Here is an 18,881-nt window from a genome sequence, read left to right on the forward strand (position 1 = left end):
TTTCCTCCTCAAATAGTCTTGCTTATTTCTTCTTTATGGCTATTTGCACCTTCTAGTTCCTTACCTGTAAGGCAGGTTTTTTTTGCCTTCCTTTCCATCAATTTTTGATCCTTCCAGCTTCAGGCTTTACTCCACCTCAGCAATCCCTCATCACTTATGCATACCTTTTTCGTTGCATTTTTCTGCACCTAGATACTATTGGTATTTATGTATTCTGGTGTCTTCTCCTGACTATTGACCAGTCCTATCCATTAACTTATGAGCTCTTTGAGGGAGAGCACTGCATACCTGTTTTGCACAACTCCTAATGCAATGGTCAGTCCTTCCACATACTTTACATAAATTGGCTACTCCTTTGGTAGTATTATATTACTATATTATATATATAATATATAATATATATTATATATATATACCATTTACATATACCATATAATATATATGCCATGCATATTATATAGTATCTTATTATATATATATACACATACATATTTATACATATATACATATATGTATATATAGTGCTTAAAGATATGGAGAAATGGAAATCTTTAGTTTGTTTAAACTAAGGAAGCATGCCACTAGCCTGCCATTTGAGTAGAGATGAAATCTTTAGTACTGGTGAAAATTCTTTAAGAACAATCATACCCCGATTTTTAAAAATTTGATATTTGCATACAGATTTTCTGATTAAGTCATGGAACGAATGTATGGCTCATTAAATTGTTATAGGTATACCAGGTGGTGGCCCTGTGTTTCTGTAAACAGAACCTGAGTATCCTTTCCTGTAATATTTTAAAGGCAAGGAATTTAAATTTAAGATGGAATAACTAGGGAGGGAAGGTAGGAGAAACTTTAAAAATTGACCTATTAGTAATCATAGAAACCAAAAATCAAAAACCAAACAAAAACAATTAAGTAAGTTCTCCATTCTCCATTTTATCTGGATGTATTTCCTAACTCCTTCTTAAATCATTGTGTTTTTAAAATAAGAAAAAATATTCTTAGGTCCTGAGAAAAGTGATTTGCTTTGAATCCGGAACTGTCTGTAGCATTGCTAGACTACTGGCACATCTCTATGCAGAGGTTTGGGTTCCCTGCCAATCCAGTTTAATATTTGCACTTCCAATGTCCATATAATGGGATTTAACAGGCTTTATTACTTGGTTACTTGCTTGAATTGTGGTAACACTTTTTTTTCCAGTAACAAATTAAATAGGCAAGGAATAATTTCTTCTTCTTTTTTAATTTTAAACCTCCTTTGAGTAAGTTTGTTGAAGCTATGTTGATCACAAAAGAAAATCTTAGACTGAAAGAAAATTAAGGAAATAACTAGGTAAAGCTAGATTTATTTTATTCCTATGTAGTTGACTACATAAATTTTTGTATGCCATAAGTAATGATGGAAACTTGAAAATCAATTTTAGCTACTCTTATGAAAACAATGTGTCCCTCTGGAAGGTCATCAGTTTAAATCCAAAGAGACAACAAATACCATTCTTGGATGTAAATACTGTTGTTCCATGCTTTGAAAGGGCCACAATTAGCAAGGTTGTACAACACAACAGCAAGCTGAAATGTGTTCCATATGTGGTATTTTGAAACCTTTTGTTTTAGTTTCTAATTGGAGAAAGAGAGTCCATTTTATTCCCTTGGGATTTGTCTTCTAAGGTGCACCAGATTGTATTTAGCAAGCAGGGAAATATTCCTCCTTATCTAGCTAGTGCTTGTTTATTCTTCCCTTATAAAAAGCAAAGGACTAGCAATTTTCTTTTACGAACATGGGCTGAAGGCAGATAAATAGCCCTTGCGGGAGAGGAAGGTCAAGTTCAAAGTTTTTCTTTCCTTTGGATTCAGGAATAAGCAAATGGAAAGACTAGCCAAACAACCGAGCAGCAGGCATCTGATGGTTAAGCCCTCCCCCCAGGACTTTTTATGTACATAAGCAGAAGTCACTGGAGCAGCTGCGGCGCATTAGTTCCAATAGTTTAACAGGCTGCTTTGTAGCGCTGACAAAGCCGTGCTAACGCAGTGGCTTCCCTCCATGTTCCCCTGCCCTGCGAGCTCGTCAGTGATCTTTGGCAGGGGATCCGCAGAGGAGGGGTGACGTTTAACAGGCTTCCGCTGAGGAGTGCGCTCGCCTCCTCTACACCCAGCCCCATCTCCACGGAGAGACTGAGGCAGGCGACCGAATGATCTAACAGCAGCTGGATCCAATCTGCTTCCCTGGACATTTCCCCGGACTTGTGAGCGAGGCAGTCGCTGGAAAGAGGCCAGGGAACCACGTTGCCCTGGATTGTTGCCAACTGTACAAACTTGACCGGGAAAAATGGCTCAGCAGACGACAAGCCCGGACACCTTAACAGTACCTGAAGTGGATAATCCGCATTGTCCAAACCCCTGGCTGAACGAGGATCTTGTGAAATCCTTGCGCGAAAACCTGTTGCAGCACGAGAAGTCCAAGACAGCAAGGAAATCCGTTTCTCCCAAGGTGTCTCCAGTGATCTCTCCGAGAAATTCCCCCAGGCTTCTGCGGAGGATGCTTCTTAGTAGCAACATCCCCAAACAGCGGCGTTTCACGGTGGCACATACGTGGTAAGGTTTGCACGGATGACCGGAATTGGTGGCGGTTCCCCCTGGGTGATTTTTGCACCTCCCGCCTTTCTCTTCAGGGGGTGGTGAGGAAGAACTCTCATCGTTCCTCACCTGGGATTTATCACAAGCGCTCTACCTTACCAACAAATCCCACAGCTGTCCCAGTTAAGGCAGGAATCCTTGAGATTGGGAATCTTTGAGGTGGGTGGTTCTGGAAGTTCAAGTCCTATTGCAAGTTCCTACAAGAAAATTGGATTCCAGATGTCAAATAAGAATGCAGTTTTACTCCCATACGGATGTGGTGGCGTTTCTTTGATTTCGTAAGCTAATATCCCTGCCAGGTCCTGCAACAAACCTAGGAAAGAAAGGACCAGAAAGGAGAGGAGGAAAATCATAGTTAGCTCTCCTTTCTGCATAATCCCCAGTGGAACAGATATATATATATACACACACACACACACATATACACATATATGTATATGTGTGTATACATATACACACATGTATATATATGTACATATATATGTATGTATGCACACATATTTACATATACATATATATTGTAGTGTGTGTGTGTGTGTGTGTGTGTGTGTGTGTAATGGTGTGTCCCCTAAAACCCATCCTTTGTTACTGACTTTAATGTACTTACAATCTCAAACGTGTCTTGCCAAAGGAAAGAAGAAAGGGTTTAGGAATTCTGGGCAGAAAATTGCAGGTTGCTACTTGGTATATATTGTAGTGTTCTTTGAATTTGGATTCTTCGAATGTTTTGTCAATATTTTTATTTTCTTCATGAATATTGTAATCTTCTTTATAAATGGGTGGGTTTGTTTTATGCATATTTTTCTTCTAGTTTTTTTGATGATTCTTGATATTTTCCTGCTCTTGTAAAACCAAATATTAAAATATACCACTGTGTAAGCTTATTATGGCATTTTACCCGAGAAGAGGCAATCCTTAGCTATGATTAGAGTAGGGGGTTGTCTGTGATGCACACTTGGCATATTTTAGGTAGTAGTAGGTTCTGTACACTCCCTGAACATTTTGGTAAAACGAATGTTAATTGTGATAAAGAAAATAGCTATAACAAGAAAAATGAACCTGTTAGTTGAGAAACAGAATGATTTGTATACAGTTTTTCCATAGAAAACCAAAGAGCATGCCAGGACTGGAAAACCAAATCAAACAAAAACCACAAGCAAGACTTCTAGGAAAGGAGCAGTGAGAAGTAGAGAGAATAAAAATCTAAACTAGCAACATGGCCATGCCCCATTAATATCATAGATGGAAGTAGATGATAAGGGAGATACATATCCTGCCCAAAGAAATGTCCAACCTCAGAATTTTGATTTCAAATAGCTAGGTCTCTCACTGGAGAAGTGTTCTTGTTTCCTCTAGGATTTTAACAGATGGCATTTCTAAGTGCAATCAGATACAGTGCTAATAAGAGGGGTAAGAAAAACAGTATATTTTTTAATCTTGAAAAAGAAATTATGGAAAAATGACTTTTCTCTGAATAAGATGTTGAAAAAAAATTGTCAGAGATAAGTGGTGAGTGAAGGACATAGCTACGCACCGGGAGATGCTCTGAGACAGAGAAATGGCTGGAGACTAGAGCAGCAAAGCTGCTTGAATTCGTAGAGAGGCCGGAGCAGGGTGCCAGAACAGGAAGGCGGGCTCCCGTTCATAAAGGGTGAGGCCCAGGATTTTGGTATCCAGTGTCGCTTTTGGTTGAGATACTTTCTTAAAATTATAGTTCCTAAATTGTACCCATTGTTGAATGAGTAAGCCTCAGCTCAGCTTGATTTCCAACTGAGTGAAGCAACCTAGAGTTCATCTGAAGGTTATCTGAGCTCTTTAGACATGTTGAGATGTAAGGAAGGCAGGAAATCTCATGAAAACAGGCTTTCTTCTGAAATTTCTGGCACTTCCTTTTCTGGTGCTGTTTGGGGAAACTCCAAGAGCACAACTTTCTGCCAATATTTCATTTTGGTGTATCAGGTCTCAGTCAGAGCATGGAGGCATCAAAAGAGCAATGAAAATGCAAAACAAAAATCATACTGTCACTTCTCAGTAACTCAGGAGGAAACAATATCTCTTGTGGACTAAAAGCATCCAGTAAGGGAGTTGGAAGGAACACCTCACATCCTCCATGTTGGTTCAGTGATCCCCAAGACTTTTGTAATATCCACAGACATCTTCTAACAAATGTCATCCACCTGTGCTTTCATAAATTGGACTAAGCACAATGCAGAGTTAAAAAAAAATGATTTCAAACTGTTCATATATGTATATATATATATATATATATATATATATATATACATATATATATATATATATACATTTTTGCTACCTAAACTGCTCCTATCACCACCACACTCTAATCCTCTGCTCCTCCTAAATGAGCTGATCAGCTACTTAAATACACACATTATGGGTTCACCTAAGAATGTTGGTTATTGTGCCTGTTATTCCCATCCTTACAATATTTTTAATTTTAATTCCTACTGAACCTGAAGTGTTTAATTTGTATGTACTGATGAAAAAACTGCATAAGAGCTATTCCTTTGTTTCAAGTAATTTGCACTCTAGTTGAAAAAATAAATCCAATTGGATGGCCTCTGTTTTAGTTAAGGTAATCAGGTAATCATGTTCTACAACATATTCTCCAAATCTTAGTGGATTGACACTATAAATGGTTATTTCTGCTCCTGCTTCTGTGGGGAGGGATGCTAACCCTGGGGCATTTCAGGGTCTTGAAATCCTACCACCTTGCAGTTGCACTGTTTGTGACACATGATTTGTAAGGTTATCAGTGGAATCAGGGGGAAAAGAACATGGAAGATGGCATGTGTCAGTTTTTATGAGGCAGGCCTAGAAGTACACATGCCACTTACACTAATGTTCCTTGGTTAGAACTCAGCTCACTGACCAAATGTAACTGCAAAGGAGGATGGGAAATCTATCTCAGCTCTGTTTCCAGGAATAAGGTGAAACAGACCAGGTGAACAGCTAGCCTGTCTCAATCACAGAACATTATGGCTTTACCCTTTACCTTTTATACCATAGTTGAATTCATGGAATGATATCTATGATGACCAGTCCTTTAACATCTCTTCACACTTCCTGGATGAGAGTCATACAGAGAAATTCTGTTTTTTGTCAAGTCTGTTGATTGGGAAGTTCTTGCTAATAAACAGCTGAAAACTCCTTCCCTGTAATTGTCATGCTTGGGTCCAGAATCTGCTTTGAAAATCCCCCAGCTTGACTCTCTCTTCTCTTCCATAATGTAGCCCTTAAGATAAGAGGCTTGGAATGACCTACTAGAGACCTAGGACCTTGTTCAGCTCTTCCTGTATACCCAGAAATCAGTATTTTCAGTGTTAGCCTGTCTTGTTTTCTTAAACAAATTCTTCTCTTTTCTTAACTAAACATCCTAAACTATTTCACCTTTTTGCACTGTATTTACCAGGTTGAGCCTGGTTATTCTTATCCAGAATTCATTTGGATTTTCACAAGTAGCCTCCTGAGTTGACACAATACTTCAGGTGCTCTGTGACGCCTACGGAGAGCACCTAAGCAGAAGCCAGACTACTTGAATTTAAATTCTGACTTCCCATTTACTAGTTGCATGATTTTGAACAAGTTACTTGGCATATGCTTCAATTTCCCTATTATCCAATTTTCTGGTAATAGTAATAGTATCTATTTGGTATTGTGGTTTTGTTATTTTTTTAATTTAATGTTTATTTTCAAGAGAGAGGGAGACACAAAATTTGAAGCAGGCTCTGTTGTGATTTTATTAAGAACAGTTATGTGTAGATTAGAATGTGTTGTACAGGGATAGATGTTGAGTATCATTATAAGCAAATACTTTCCTTATTAGGCACTATTTGCCCATTATTCCAGCCTTGATCTTCCTGGATCTTTAGGATTACATTTAATTTTTAGATGATTATCCTGTCATTTGTTTGTGAATGGATTGGACTAAAGAGAATATATGCAAAGAGACCAAGAATTCAAAAGAATGATAGGTGTGTGTCAACTTCATGACTGTGGAAAAGGAGACTAAATGACTGTTTTCATGACTCTGACTAAAGGGGAGATGAACCATAGGACTTAGCGCCTCTTCTTTGCCTACTCCCGTTACACATGTTCTTCACATCCCTCTGCTCCTCAGAGCTTCCTCCTGTTCCCCCAACTGGAAATGATCTGCTGCTTCTTCACAATCTATGGCACATCTTACTTCCGCTTTTCCTTCAGTGCTTATTCGTAATTACGTCACTAGCTAATATTTATTGAACAGGTTTGTTTTTGTTTTTGTTTTGGTCTGGTGCTGTGTGTTAAACTAGAATGCTTTGTGTATGTGCTTTTTACCACTCTGTTTTATCATTTTTACTTAATATCTAGTACTTTGTAGCCTAGTGATTATAGACAGGACATTCTGCTTTTATCTCAGTAGGGGATTCCCTCTGATGTCAGCAGAAACTCGAAGGTCAGTGTGATCTCTGGTGAAGAAAACATAATTTCTGTGTAAATTTATTTTAGGAAAAACAAACAGGCAGGTAAATCTTTGTTTTTCAGGTTTTCATTTTAATTTACATTGTGAATGAAGAAAATTGTTCTAGAGTGTGTGTAAGTGAAATTATGAATTAGGATTTCTTTGGTTAAGAAAGCATCTAGGTAATATTCAAATTTCTTCTCTTTGTAATTTCTGTGTATGCATGTGTGTTTTTTATTACAACATCCAAAGGTAGAAGAAGCAGTTAGTAACAACCTTGAACAACAAAATAACTTTTGTAGGTGTATTTGAAAGGCAACTTCCAGGAGACTTTTAGGAAATCTCGAAGATTTTTAGGGAGCTAGATAAGTGCTTTTGGACATATTTTTGGTTTACTGTAAATTTCTCTTTACCCAGCACTGGCATTAGATATAAAATTGCGCATGTTTAAAAAGTAAATATTTGCTCTCTTGAGTCATAATTTCTTCAGCAACTGTGCTTGTTTTTATGGTTGTTAAGAGACAAATATATTATAAATTTTCTTCAAGTTACAGAAGGGAGAAGAAACCCTTTATTATCTATAAAGCAGAAATCCAGCCATTTAGAGAGTTTGTAGTGCACACGTGTGCACGTGCGTGCGCACACACACACACACACACACACACACGAGTAGGTTTTCAAAGCCAGTATTTAATGATTCTATTTGAGAACTCTCTCCCTTGTCCCAGTTCTCCTACATTTGCCGATGCAACTTTAAGGTTGTCTTTTCTCTGTCTCTTGCAGTAAGGATACCCAAGAGACAGGCATTACTGGTGTTCTCCCAGGAGCTAGGAACTCCAGAGGTGGACTGTGGGTGTTGTGTGATACTAGGAGGTTGGAAGGAAGTTTCTGGGGAAATTATCTGGGGATCACAACAGGAAGTACTGCAGGCATGTTGGGTGGGGCCAGTTGGCTGAGTCTTTAGCTGTGTCCCTGGTGTAATTGGCTTTGTGTCTTCAGCGGAAATCTTGGGGGCACTGCAAGTTAAGGGTGTCTGTAGCCTTTAAAAGGTATAATTAGCCTTTCTTAAAAACCCTAAGACTCCAGGAAGATATTCCTCTTAAAGAACTTATCAATTGCCTTGCAGTATTTAAGAAATTAAAAAGATAAAAAGGTGACAAACGGTTGCTGAGGAAAAGTGAAAAAAAAATTGAACTGACCTGGTGGTTTATTACACATATGTGCTTCCTGTGACCTTTGACATTTATGTTAAAGAAAAGACATGAAGTGTATCAACACCAGCTGAAGACATTTCTACTAATGGTAAAAATACTTCTAAGAAAAAAAAAAACATAGTCTTTCTTAGAAACTTGGCAGAAATGTTGAAGGAGAAGAAGAGAAAAAATTAATCTTAGAGTTCATTAAAATTATTTTTAAATCATGGTTTTAATTTTCAAGGTTATTCTTTATATACATATCCTTATAAATAATAAGTTCCTCCTGTGAGGTTAAATAATTAAATGAGCTTCAGCACTTTTTTTTTCCTTAGACAGGAAGCTACCAGAATTATTCTTCAAGTAGCAGTTTCAGGAAGAAGTTTTATTATTACCAGTGTAGCAAAATTATGTCACTGTTGTTTTTTTTTTAAGTGGATTTGCTTCTGAAAGAATCATGTTTCTAAAACTATGATCACTTTAGTATAGTTGAAGACGGGTATTTCTAGCTTCTCTGGCCACTTATATTTGACCTTAGTTACTCAACCTTTTTGAATTGTAGACTCTCTATTTATAAGTCATATGGTTATAAAGACATTTGATATTTACAAGTCAAAAATTGACTAATTAAATTTACAAAGTGATAAACTATAGTATATTTAAGATAAGTAATTAGAAACAAGTTCCAACTTGGTGGTATAAGTGAGTGAGATAGATGCCACGTGGGTAGAAATAGGGACAGAATTTTTTAATAATTCTGTGACTCATAAAAGGCTGCAGGGCCTTCAGAATGAAATTTTTGGTGGTATTCCCTCTAGGACACAATATGGAAGCCATGATTTGGGGTAGGGAATATGGAAATCTATAGATAATAATAAAATTCTAATTAATTTTTTCTTTTATTGCATCTTCAGTTACATACCTTTTTAATATATCAGTCTCTTCTATACATATGAAATAGAAAAAAACATTTCATCTTCAATTTTAGGAATAAAAGCTCTCTGTTTCATAGAAAGTACTTATGTCAAAATGAGATCTTGAGTTGGTATGAGAAGAATCACCTGACTTCATTCTGGAATAAAAACTTTAGGTTCATAACATAGCTTATAATCAGAGATTTATTATAACATAGTCACTAATGACTAGCTGTCACTAATGTGAGCTCCAGCTACATGCCAGGTACTTTATGTATACTAACCTTTCAAAACAAACAAGTATTGAATTGAAGTATCATTAGCTGTATTCTCCATATGCAGATGCTGGGGCCCATAAAAATTGTTCTATAACCAAGGTCACACAGGTCTGCAGCCATGAAGTGAGTTGAAGTAGAACTTGAGCCAAGGTCTGCCTAACTTTCTATCCTGTGTTCTTTCAGCATTAACCTCCCTTTGGGCTAAGAGTCACATTCACATTTATTACTCTACCCTGAATGTATACTGAAGCTAAAACAATGGATGTTCAGTGATTTTACAGAGTGGTGGTTAATTAAGAGAAGGGCAGGAGCAGAATTCTTTCTTGGTGTAGAATCTTAGTTTATTTGTTTACACATGTGGCTTGTATGAGTGTAGACATCTTTTTTGTGTGATAAAAATGTATGTAGGAGAAATACATGTCTTTGGTAAAGGAGGGCTTCAGATTTAACAAAGACCATTCTAATTCAGAGTAGTTTTTCAAATAAGACTGACATAAAAACAAAACCAATCAGAATAATTTTATTTTCACTGATTCAGAGGCAAAGTCAGGAAAGGCTTGAGTTGTAAAGAGAAAGATCAAGTCAAAAATCTATTACGGTTAAGTTCCAGAAGAGCCAGCTGGAAATGATGGTCTACAGGCTCAAGTCACTAAGCAACAGAGCAGCAAACTGCTTGGTAACCAGAGCTGGCCTGACTCACAGGCTGGCTGCGAATGACCGGATAGCTGGATAGGAGGACCAAAGCCCATCTTACCTCAAAACAGTCTATTCATCCGCCAGCCTTCATGTCAAATCCCTCTGTTATGGAACAGTCTCTTTGACTTAACAAGATATGTGCTTTTAGAATGGAACTATCTCTGGGACCAGAAATAAATGCTGTCTTTCCTCTTTAAAATGACTTTTCTGAGATTGTCTTCTTTGGGTCAGGATATCATTTAAAAATGTAAGGTCTAATGAAAGAAAATAAATGAAAACATTGGGATTAGTGGCTTGACTTTGGGTTTTCATGAGCCAGTGTGTACAGGGCCAAATGGCCTGACTTCATTTGGTGATAGCTGCCCTTGAACTCTGAGAGCACAATGCGTTGCCATTTATTTAGCACTTTAAATCTTATGCTCTCTTTTATTTCATGTGAGTGATTGAACTGTGTAGCTGAATTATTCATTCCTAAGATGTAGCAATCTTGTATCCATTGGAGGTACTAAGTACCACCTGTATAATATGCATTTAATAAATATTTGTTGTTTAATTGAGAAACATATCTTCTATTACTGTGGCTCATATGCTGAACAGCTGGGTAGATCCATACTCTTCCAGTCTAAAAGTCCTGGCGATGTAGTGTTTGACTGCCATAGTGGAAAGAAATTTCAAACTCAATGATTAACCATTTGTATGGACTTTGTCACCATGACTTTGTGTGTGTGTGTGTGTGTGTGTGTGTGTGTGTGTGTGTATTCTGGGTTTGCACACACCTAGACTGGTATAATTGGACTTTAGGATATGTGTATATGAATCAGTTTGTATAGTGTCACAGAGTTGTCAAATATATGCATTTTAATAATATTTAGTGTATACTTTGAAAATAAATTATGCTTGTTGTATTTCTGAAAATAAACTTATTTAAATATATTTATGATTCTTAGGAAATTACTGAATAACTAGCTTGTTAAACTGTGATGACTAATCCTTATCTCTTAGAATTCATAGTGGTTAAATTATACAGCAAGACCTAAGCTTATAAAAGAAATGTCAAGATTTTGAGGAGAGATTTGAAAAAAAAAAAACAACACCCTTTAGAATTCCTTTTTTAGGATGACAATTTGGAGAAACTTGAACTGGCAGAAACTAAGCACCACTTCTCCAAAGTAGATCTTCAGAATAACTAAAATTGAATAATAGAAAATCTTTTTGAATATATTTATCATAGAAATGTTATTTTAATGTAAATATTTTGTCTCTAGTTCAATCTGTATTTATTTTTACATTGTGGTAATTTCAAACCAACCAATTTCCTTTCCATTACCCTTATGAGATAGCCCTCTGATCAAATTAGCTTTTATTAAAATAAAGTGGTGTCCTCTGTATATTATTATTAATAGGGCGTTTTTTTTTTTCATTGTCTTGTGTAGCTGATTTCACATTTATGTTCATAAATGGTGAGAGTGTTTTATTGGTCTGTTGAAATAAGCAACTTTCTGACTAATAAGGATACTTGGATTATCATTTCTTCTTGTTTACCTCCTTTAGGTTTATAGTATTTGTTTTCTCTGCTTTATTCTGTGCGGTGTGATTTTTTTTATGAGTCTCTATTGAGTGAGTGCCAAATAGGACAGCATGTGATTTATGGGTTGTAATAACTAAACCATATATGAATTGGAGGCTGATGACGCACAAGGCGGAATGCTATTGCTCTCCTCTGAATGGATCCTGGCTTTCTTTAATAAAGCCTTCTTATTAATAACAATAGCAGTGTCATTAATAGTCTTATTATTACTGTATTGCCTTCCAGGTGAAGGTCCATCTGTGAATCATTTGTACTGTTTTGCATTTAATATTTTTTAGTGGATTTACATTTTTATTCAAGGCCCATATGTTAAAAAAAGAAGCTTTATAGTATTACTATAAATTGGAACTGTGTCATTGATTGTATGTAGAGGATGATTGAAACAAATTAAAATTTAGCTGGATTTTATGACCTGCTAAAGGTTCTGAGCCTGAGGTCTGCTCTCTGTGTGTTTAAAATGACAGGTAGCAAGTATTACAAAGATGTAAAAGTCTTTCTCCTTAAGATAGTAAGAATGATTGAAAGGGATTTGGAAAGGAAATAGCCTTCTCATTATTAAGTTCAACACTTAAAAAGTCACTAAACCACATCACCTGTGCCTAAAACTATGTGTGTGCAACACCAGACCTCGTAATATCCTGACCTAGTGGTACCCGAACCATTGATACTTCTGTTCAAAGAAGGACGTTGGTTCTTGTAGGCTCTTCGGATCCGAATCCCTTAGGTGAAAGTAAACACACTGAATTTAGATTGTGTGACTCCAACTCCCAAGCAGAAAGTGAGGTGTTGGTATCTCGTTTTACCACCACCCTATACTTACTACCTAGTTGGTAGCTACACAGATGGAAAGAAGCGTGGATATGTTCCGTGGAAAGTACATACCTTCTAATGGCAGCTTTCAAGCCAAAGAGCACAAACATGAACATTTTCAAAGAGTGTAGGATCTTCATGCAAATAAGTGAAAGCTGAGGTAAGTGAGGAGTCTGATTTTTTTATACCTATGTAATCTTCTGGAGAACTTATTTAATTCTAGACTAGAACTCTCTTATAGGACCGGCTTTGTAATTTGCAAAGCCTGGTATAAAGTGAAAATGCAGACACACTTGTTCAGAAGAATATTAGGAATTTCCTGACAGCAACAGCAGAACATGCAATCCAGCACAGGGCCCGCTGGAGAATGTGGTCCTATACAGCTGCTCAGGTCACCCCTGTGAAGTCAGCCCTGCACCCACAGCATATCTGAACTGGGGCCCCAGAAGTCACATTTATAAGCAGCTGGAACTATCCTTTGAGAAACTGTCTTAGAGGAGCATCTTCATTGTTCACCTCCTTCTCTTTTTACATTATTTATAGGGACTCCAGAGGACTCATATACTTTGGAGTAAAAATAAAAGTTTCAGTGGTAGTCAGCAGTGTACTAGCTCTAAATTAAGGAGGAGCATCGTCTTCCCTTTATCTTGAGGGTTTTCGTCACAGATGGACAAGTCCATATATAAATAAATTAAAAGCAGCATTGCCTTTGCATTGCACTACTAGGTATTTATCCAAAGGATACAGGATTGCTGTTTTGAAGTGGCACCCCAGTGTTTATAGCAGCACTGTCAATATATATATATATATATATATATATATATATATATATATATATATATGTATATATACATACACACACACACACAATGGAATGTTAATCAACAATCAAAAAGAGTAAAATCTTGTCATTTGCAACTACGTGGATGGAACTAGAGTGTATTATGCTAAGTGAAATAAATCAGAGAAAAGACAAATATCATATGACTTCACTCATACGTGGAATTTAAGATACAAAACAGATGAACTTAAGGGAAGGGAAGCAAAGATAATATAAAAACAGAGAGAGAGATAAACCATAAGAGACTTAAAATACTGGGAACTGAGGATTGCTGGAGGGGTACGGGGTGGGGGGATGGGCTAAATGAGCAAGGAGCATTAAGGAGGGCACTTGTTGGGATGAGCACTGGGTGTTATATGTAAATGCTGAATCACTAAATTCTATTCCTGAAATCATTACACTGCATGTTAACTAACTGGGATTTAAATTTAAAAAATAAAATAAATTAATTAACAAATAATTAAAAATTAAAATCAGCAATGGCAATATATTACTACCATGCTGATGCTGACCCCTCCTTGAAACTGTTTCATTCACGGGTTTAGCTCCTGTTTCTGTGAGTTCTCTCTTTTCCTCCTTCATTGTCTGCATTTCCAGCACGTTAAATTGAAGTGCCCTCCGGTTATATAATTAGCCCTTTGGCTTTGTTTCAGTATGCTCCCTGCACCAGCAGCCTGACTTCTGCCCCAGCTCCAATTGCTAGCTCCATTTCACAAAATCCAGCTCTTAAGCCTGTCTCAAGATCTGTATGTCTTCTCTGGACATTTCCACTTAAGAAATCTACTTTCACCTCAGAGATAATGTGAAAAACTGAGCTCACTGTTTCCCCCTGGAACCACTGCTTTCCCAGTCATCTTTGACTTCTGCTTTGCCCTTTCTCTGCCCAGCCCTATAGATTATTTCATCTGATATTTCTTGCTTTTCTGTCTTTTCCTGATTACCACTACCTATTTTAGCATCAGCCTTATGTTTGGGTGAGTTCAAAACCATCCTAGCTGTCTCTGTGCCATAAGTCTCTTCCCCTTGAGGATGTACTATCCACGCTGCGTCATTACTTATCCCAAAGTTCTGCTTTTGCTTTTCACAGTTTATAGTGGGGGTAAGCAAACATTTTTCGGTAAAGGGGCATATAGTAAATGTCTCAAGATTTGTGGGCTGCCATCTCGGTGTCATCTACTCACTTATGCCACTATAGTGCAAAAGCAGCACAAGACATAAAATGGGCATGGGTGTGTTCAATAAAACTAGTTACAAAAAATGATAGGAGGGTAGATTTGGCCCACTGGCCATAGTTTGCTAATCCCTGGTCTGCAAGAAGAAGTTCATACTTCTCAACTTGGCCCTGAAGTCTATATCATCAGCTCCAAACCTGTCTCTACAAACCTTATCTGGCATTGTTTCCTATGGATACTTCACAGCATTTATTTGGGAGCTGAATCTTTTTTTTTTTTTTTTTTTTTTTTTTTTAATTTTTTTTTTTCAACGTTTTTTTTTTTTTTTTTTTTATTTTTGGGACAGAGAGAGACAGAGCATGAACGGGGGAGGGGCAGAGAGAGGGAGGCACAGAAGCGGAAACAGGCTCCAGGCTCTGAGCCATCAGCCCAGAGCCTGACGCGGGGCTCGAACTCACGGACCGCGAGATCGTGACCTGGCTGAAGTCGGACGCTTAACCGACTGCGCCACCCAGGCGCCCCTGGGAGCTGAATCTTGAGCAGAGCTTCTCAACCTTGACAGTGCTGACAATTGGGTCCAAATAATGCTTTGTCATGGGGCTGTCCTGTGTAGTATAGAATGTTGGGAACATCCCTAAAACCACCCAGTAGATGTCAGTAATCCCACCCTGTTATGAAAATCCAAAATGTTTCCAAACATTGCCAAATATTCCCCAGTTTGGGAGCGTGCAAATTATGCCTAGTTAAGAACCACTGGTCTAGAGGGTGAGCTTTGTGAAGGGAGAACTGAGTTCTACATTATTTACTGTTGTGTCCCTAGTGTGTAGTAGTCTTGTGATGCAGAAAGAGGTCTAGAAATGTACTGCCTGCTCCAACTTTCCTCCCCACTTACTGTGAGTTCTTAGGTGTATCATTTACTTTCCACAGACCACCATTAAGTTCATCTGTAAAATAGAACTATTACTAATTCATATATGATTCATAGAATTATTTAGAAGTTCAAATGATATACTTAATGAAAGGATCTTCGGAAAGAGTTGAGCGCTAATCAAGCATAATGTGAAAATAGTATGGGTGGGACACTTTGGGTAGTCTGAATCTCTTGAAATCTAGAAGTTTAATCACCTCACATACTGTGTCTACCTCATGCAAATCATTTTATAGGATGCTCTTAGGGCTTTGTCTTTGCTCTCAAGGATTGCAATCTGATAGGGGATGGAATGTGATTACTTAAGAACTTTAAAATAGCAGCCATAATTACAAAGAGTGGAGGGCGTTTACAAGAGGCAGAGGTTGTTTCTAGAAGTGGGACTCCCTCAAGATTCGAGATGGAGTATGAGATGGCGTAGTCATAAAGAAGGGCCTGAGCATTTAGTTAGGTTGCCTTATTTAATATTCACTACTACCTAATTAGATGTAGTTTTAATTATCATATTTTTAAAAAAGAAAAATGGGGCCTAGAAGGGAATTTGATATGAACAAAAAGCATGGAGGATCTGAGTAGAGAGGGAAATGGAGTGAAATATGGAAGGAGAGGAAGTGGTAGGAGGTGAATTCTTTGCACCAAAGCAACAACTGAATATCTACAGGGAGTATTGGGGGGTCAGGTGAGTTTGAGTACAGTTCAGAGTATCTCTAGAGAAGGTAGACCATAGAGGTTAGCCGGAATCAGGTTTTGAAGGTCAACTAAGTCTCTCTCTCTCTCTCTCTCTCTCTCTCTCTCTGTCTCTCTCTCTCTCTCTCTGTCACACACACACACAGATTCTTTCTCTCTCTCTCTCTCTTCTATATGTGTGTGTGTGTGTGTGTGTGTGTGTGTGTGTATATCTTTTTCCTTCTTTCTCTGTCTCTGTCTCTTGCACACGCGTATGCACACACACACACGAGTGATTTATATGCTTAAATGAAACAATGAATTTTATCTTTCTTAACAGCTTCACTCCAAATGAAAGGAAGTGACATTTTGAGTTATTATCCCATGCTAAGCTTGCTAACCCTCAAGTGTGTGCATTGAACACTCTCACTAGTTGGAATGTGAGAGTCAGTCCAATTAGACCAATCTATATTACCTTTCAGTTAGTTAATATCCTACTCCTTCTAAGATAGTCCTACTGAAATAGCAGAATACACAATTGTGTTTCCATTCAAATCAGATGTGTCAATTCCACTGGGGGCACTTGTGTTCTAATGCATAGAACAGAGACATTATTTATGTGACACTGTGCCTGCCTTTTCAATACATTACAAAAAAAATGTAATACTTAGAACACATTTAGCAGTTCTAATGGTCTCCACACAGAAAACCATCTTTCTCTGAAGGCATTTTCTCTCTTTCAAGACTGGTTCACCATGGTAAAAGTCAGGAGCTAAATATCCTGCTATCCTTTTATTTATTTAAAAATGATTTCTAAGTGTCTATACTATCTGTCAGTCTTCTGGAGATAAAGTACTGAACAACAACAACAAAAAAGAGTTCTGCTCCCTTAGAGCAATAGTCTAGTGGGGGGAAGACAGCATACAAATAAATACTTCAGTGGGTCAGAGAATGACATACATTAAAGAAGAATAAAGCAGGGTAAGAGAATAGAGTTTTGTATAAGCTTTTTGGGGAGGACTCTCTATAAGGTGACATTTGAGTAGAGATTGGAGGGAGGTGATTATGTGATTATCCAGGAGAAGACCATTTCAGGCAGAAGAAATGAGAAGTACAAAAGCCCTGAGGGAGGATGTGACTGGTGTGTTGAGGCAGGGGGACATTCTAGAGAATGAGGTCAGAGACATAGAAGGGAGCGAGATCATGTAGTGTTTTGAGGCTGTAGTAAAGGATTTGGGAATTTGGGGGGAGTTTTCATGGTGACATATCAAAGAGAAGAGGGTTAATGATGCAAGTGTCTGACTAAGAAGGGCACAATCTGTTTTAAGTTTTGGAAGAATCGTTAGATTCCTGTGTAGAAAATATGGATGTGGGGAACAGGTAAAAAGAGGGAAACTATTGCAGTAATGCAGGTGAGGTATGATGGTGGTGCATAGTAAATCATAAAAAATGGTCACAGTACTTTCTGAAAATAGCAGAGAAGAGCATGAAAGACACTTCTTCTCCTTTAGGGGAAGTGTTACACAAATGTGGAAGGGAAATTAGATACCACTCAGAGGGCAGAAGTAAAGCCATATCCTCAATAGGCAGCCAGTGCTGTTAGCGCAAGAAGGTGCAGGAGACAGACAAGAGGTTTAGAATATGAGAGATTGTACTGATGACAGATGAGAAGCACTAGAAGTTACAGTGGAGGGTTTGGATTTGGGGGAGGGGGGCTGGTTTAAGTCAAATGAGGGGATTTACAGAACCATCTGAGGGTGAGAGGTGGGTGATGAGCAGTATCCTGGCAGTCTTGGGGTCCTTTGTCCTGATGATTGTGAGTCAAAGACAAGGATCTCATCAGAGGCCTGCAGTTAGAAAAGCACAGCTCGTCAGCTGGGATGTCCATTCTCTTGGGTCTGTTTTTAAAATTCTCTCAGGCTCTCTAATTCACCTGTAGTGCTTTTAGAGAGATGGAGGGGGGAGGCAGTGGACACCAGGCTGGCCAGGTCTACCTGACAGTCTTCACTGAACTTTTTGTCTAGAAATGCCATGCTGCTTCTACCTCTAACCATGCACTTGTCCTCTAGAGATGAGAGAGGTGAGAGAAGATGCATAGAGGCAAGTGGGAAGTTGCTAGTTTCCAGATGTATGGCCCTGGGGCAGATTGCCAAATTGAAATTACCGTTTTTTTATGGATTGGATAAAAAAAAATATTATCCTTCTTTTTTAATGCTTATTATGTATTTTTGAGAGAGAGAGACAGCGCGAGAGAGCAAGTGAGAGAGTGGGCACATGTGCACAAGCACGGGAAGGAGCAGAGAGAGAGGGAGGAAAAGATTCCCAAGCAGGCCCCACGCAGAGCATGGAGCCCAACACAGGGCTCTGACTCATGATGGTGAGATCATTACTTGAGTCAAAATCAAGAGATAGGTGATTAACTGACTGAGCCACGCAGGTGCCCCTCAAAATCCTATTCTTAAGCATGATATTATAATTAGGTATTGAAGAACCGAAATAAGTTCTGAAAAAATTTGCATGCTTGCCACAGCGTTTCATACATGTCATTGCAATGATACTGCTTTTATTAAATACATGGGTTTTCTGCATAGGCATAAAATATTTCTAAAAGCAGGACTAAGCCACATTTTAACACTTATACAGGAATGGTTTCATGATGCTCCGTGTAAACAAAACAAATATGAAATGGGTACAAC

At 38.0% G+C, this 18,881-nt stretch overlaps 1 protein-coding gene across 4 annotated transcripts in view; it reads left to right on the forward strand.

Moving 5' to 3' along the window:
* Positions 1–1,370: 1,370 nt before the first annotated feature.
* Positions 1,371–18,881, forward strand: part of PDE4D (phosphodiesterase 4D) — a 725,514-nt gene continuing 708,003 nt past the window's right edge. For 2 of the 4 annotated variants that reach the window (XM_058691709.1, XM_058691178.1), the window contains exon 1: positions 1,382–2,595. In XM_058691709.1, coding sequence (XP_058547692.1) covers positions 2,330–2,595 — 266 coding nt within the window. In that variant the 5' untranslated portion in view covers positions 1,382–2,329. Of the gene's footprint in view, positions 2,596–18,881 lie in introns of all 4 variants that reach the window. The other 2 variants (XM_058690551.1, XM_058685369.1) reach the window with 2 other exon arrangements.

Source organism: Neofelis nebulosa, chromosome 1 (genome assembly GCF_028018385.1).
Source record: "Neofelis nebulosa isolate mNeoNeb1 chromosome 1, mNeoNeb1.pri, whole genome shotgun sequence".
In the NCBI taxonomy this organism is placed as follows: Eukaryota; Metazoa; Chordata; class Mammalia; order Carnivora; family Felidae; genus Neofelis; species Neofelis nebulosa.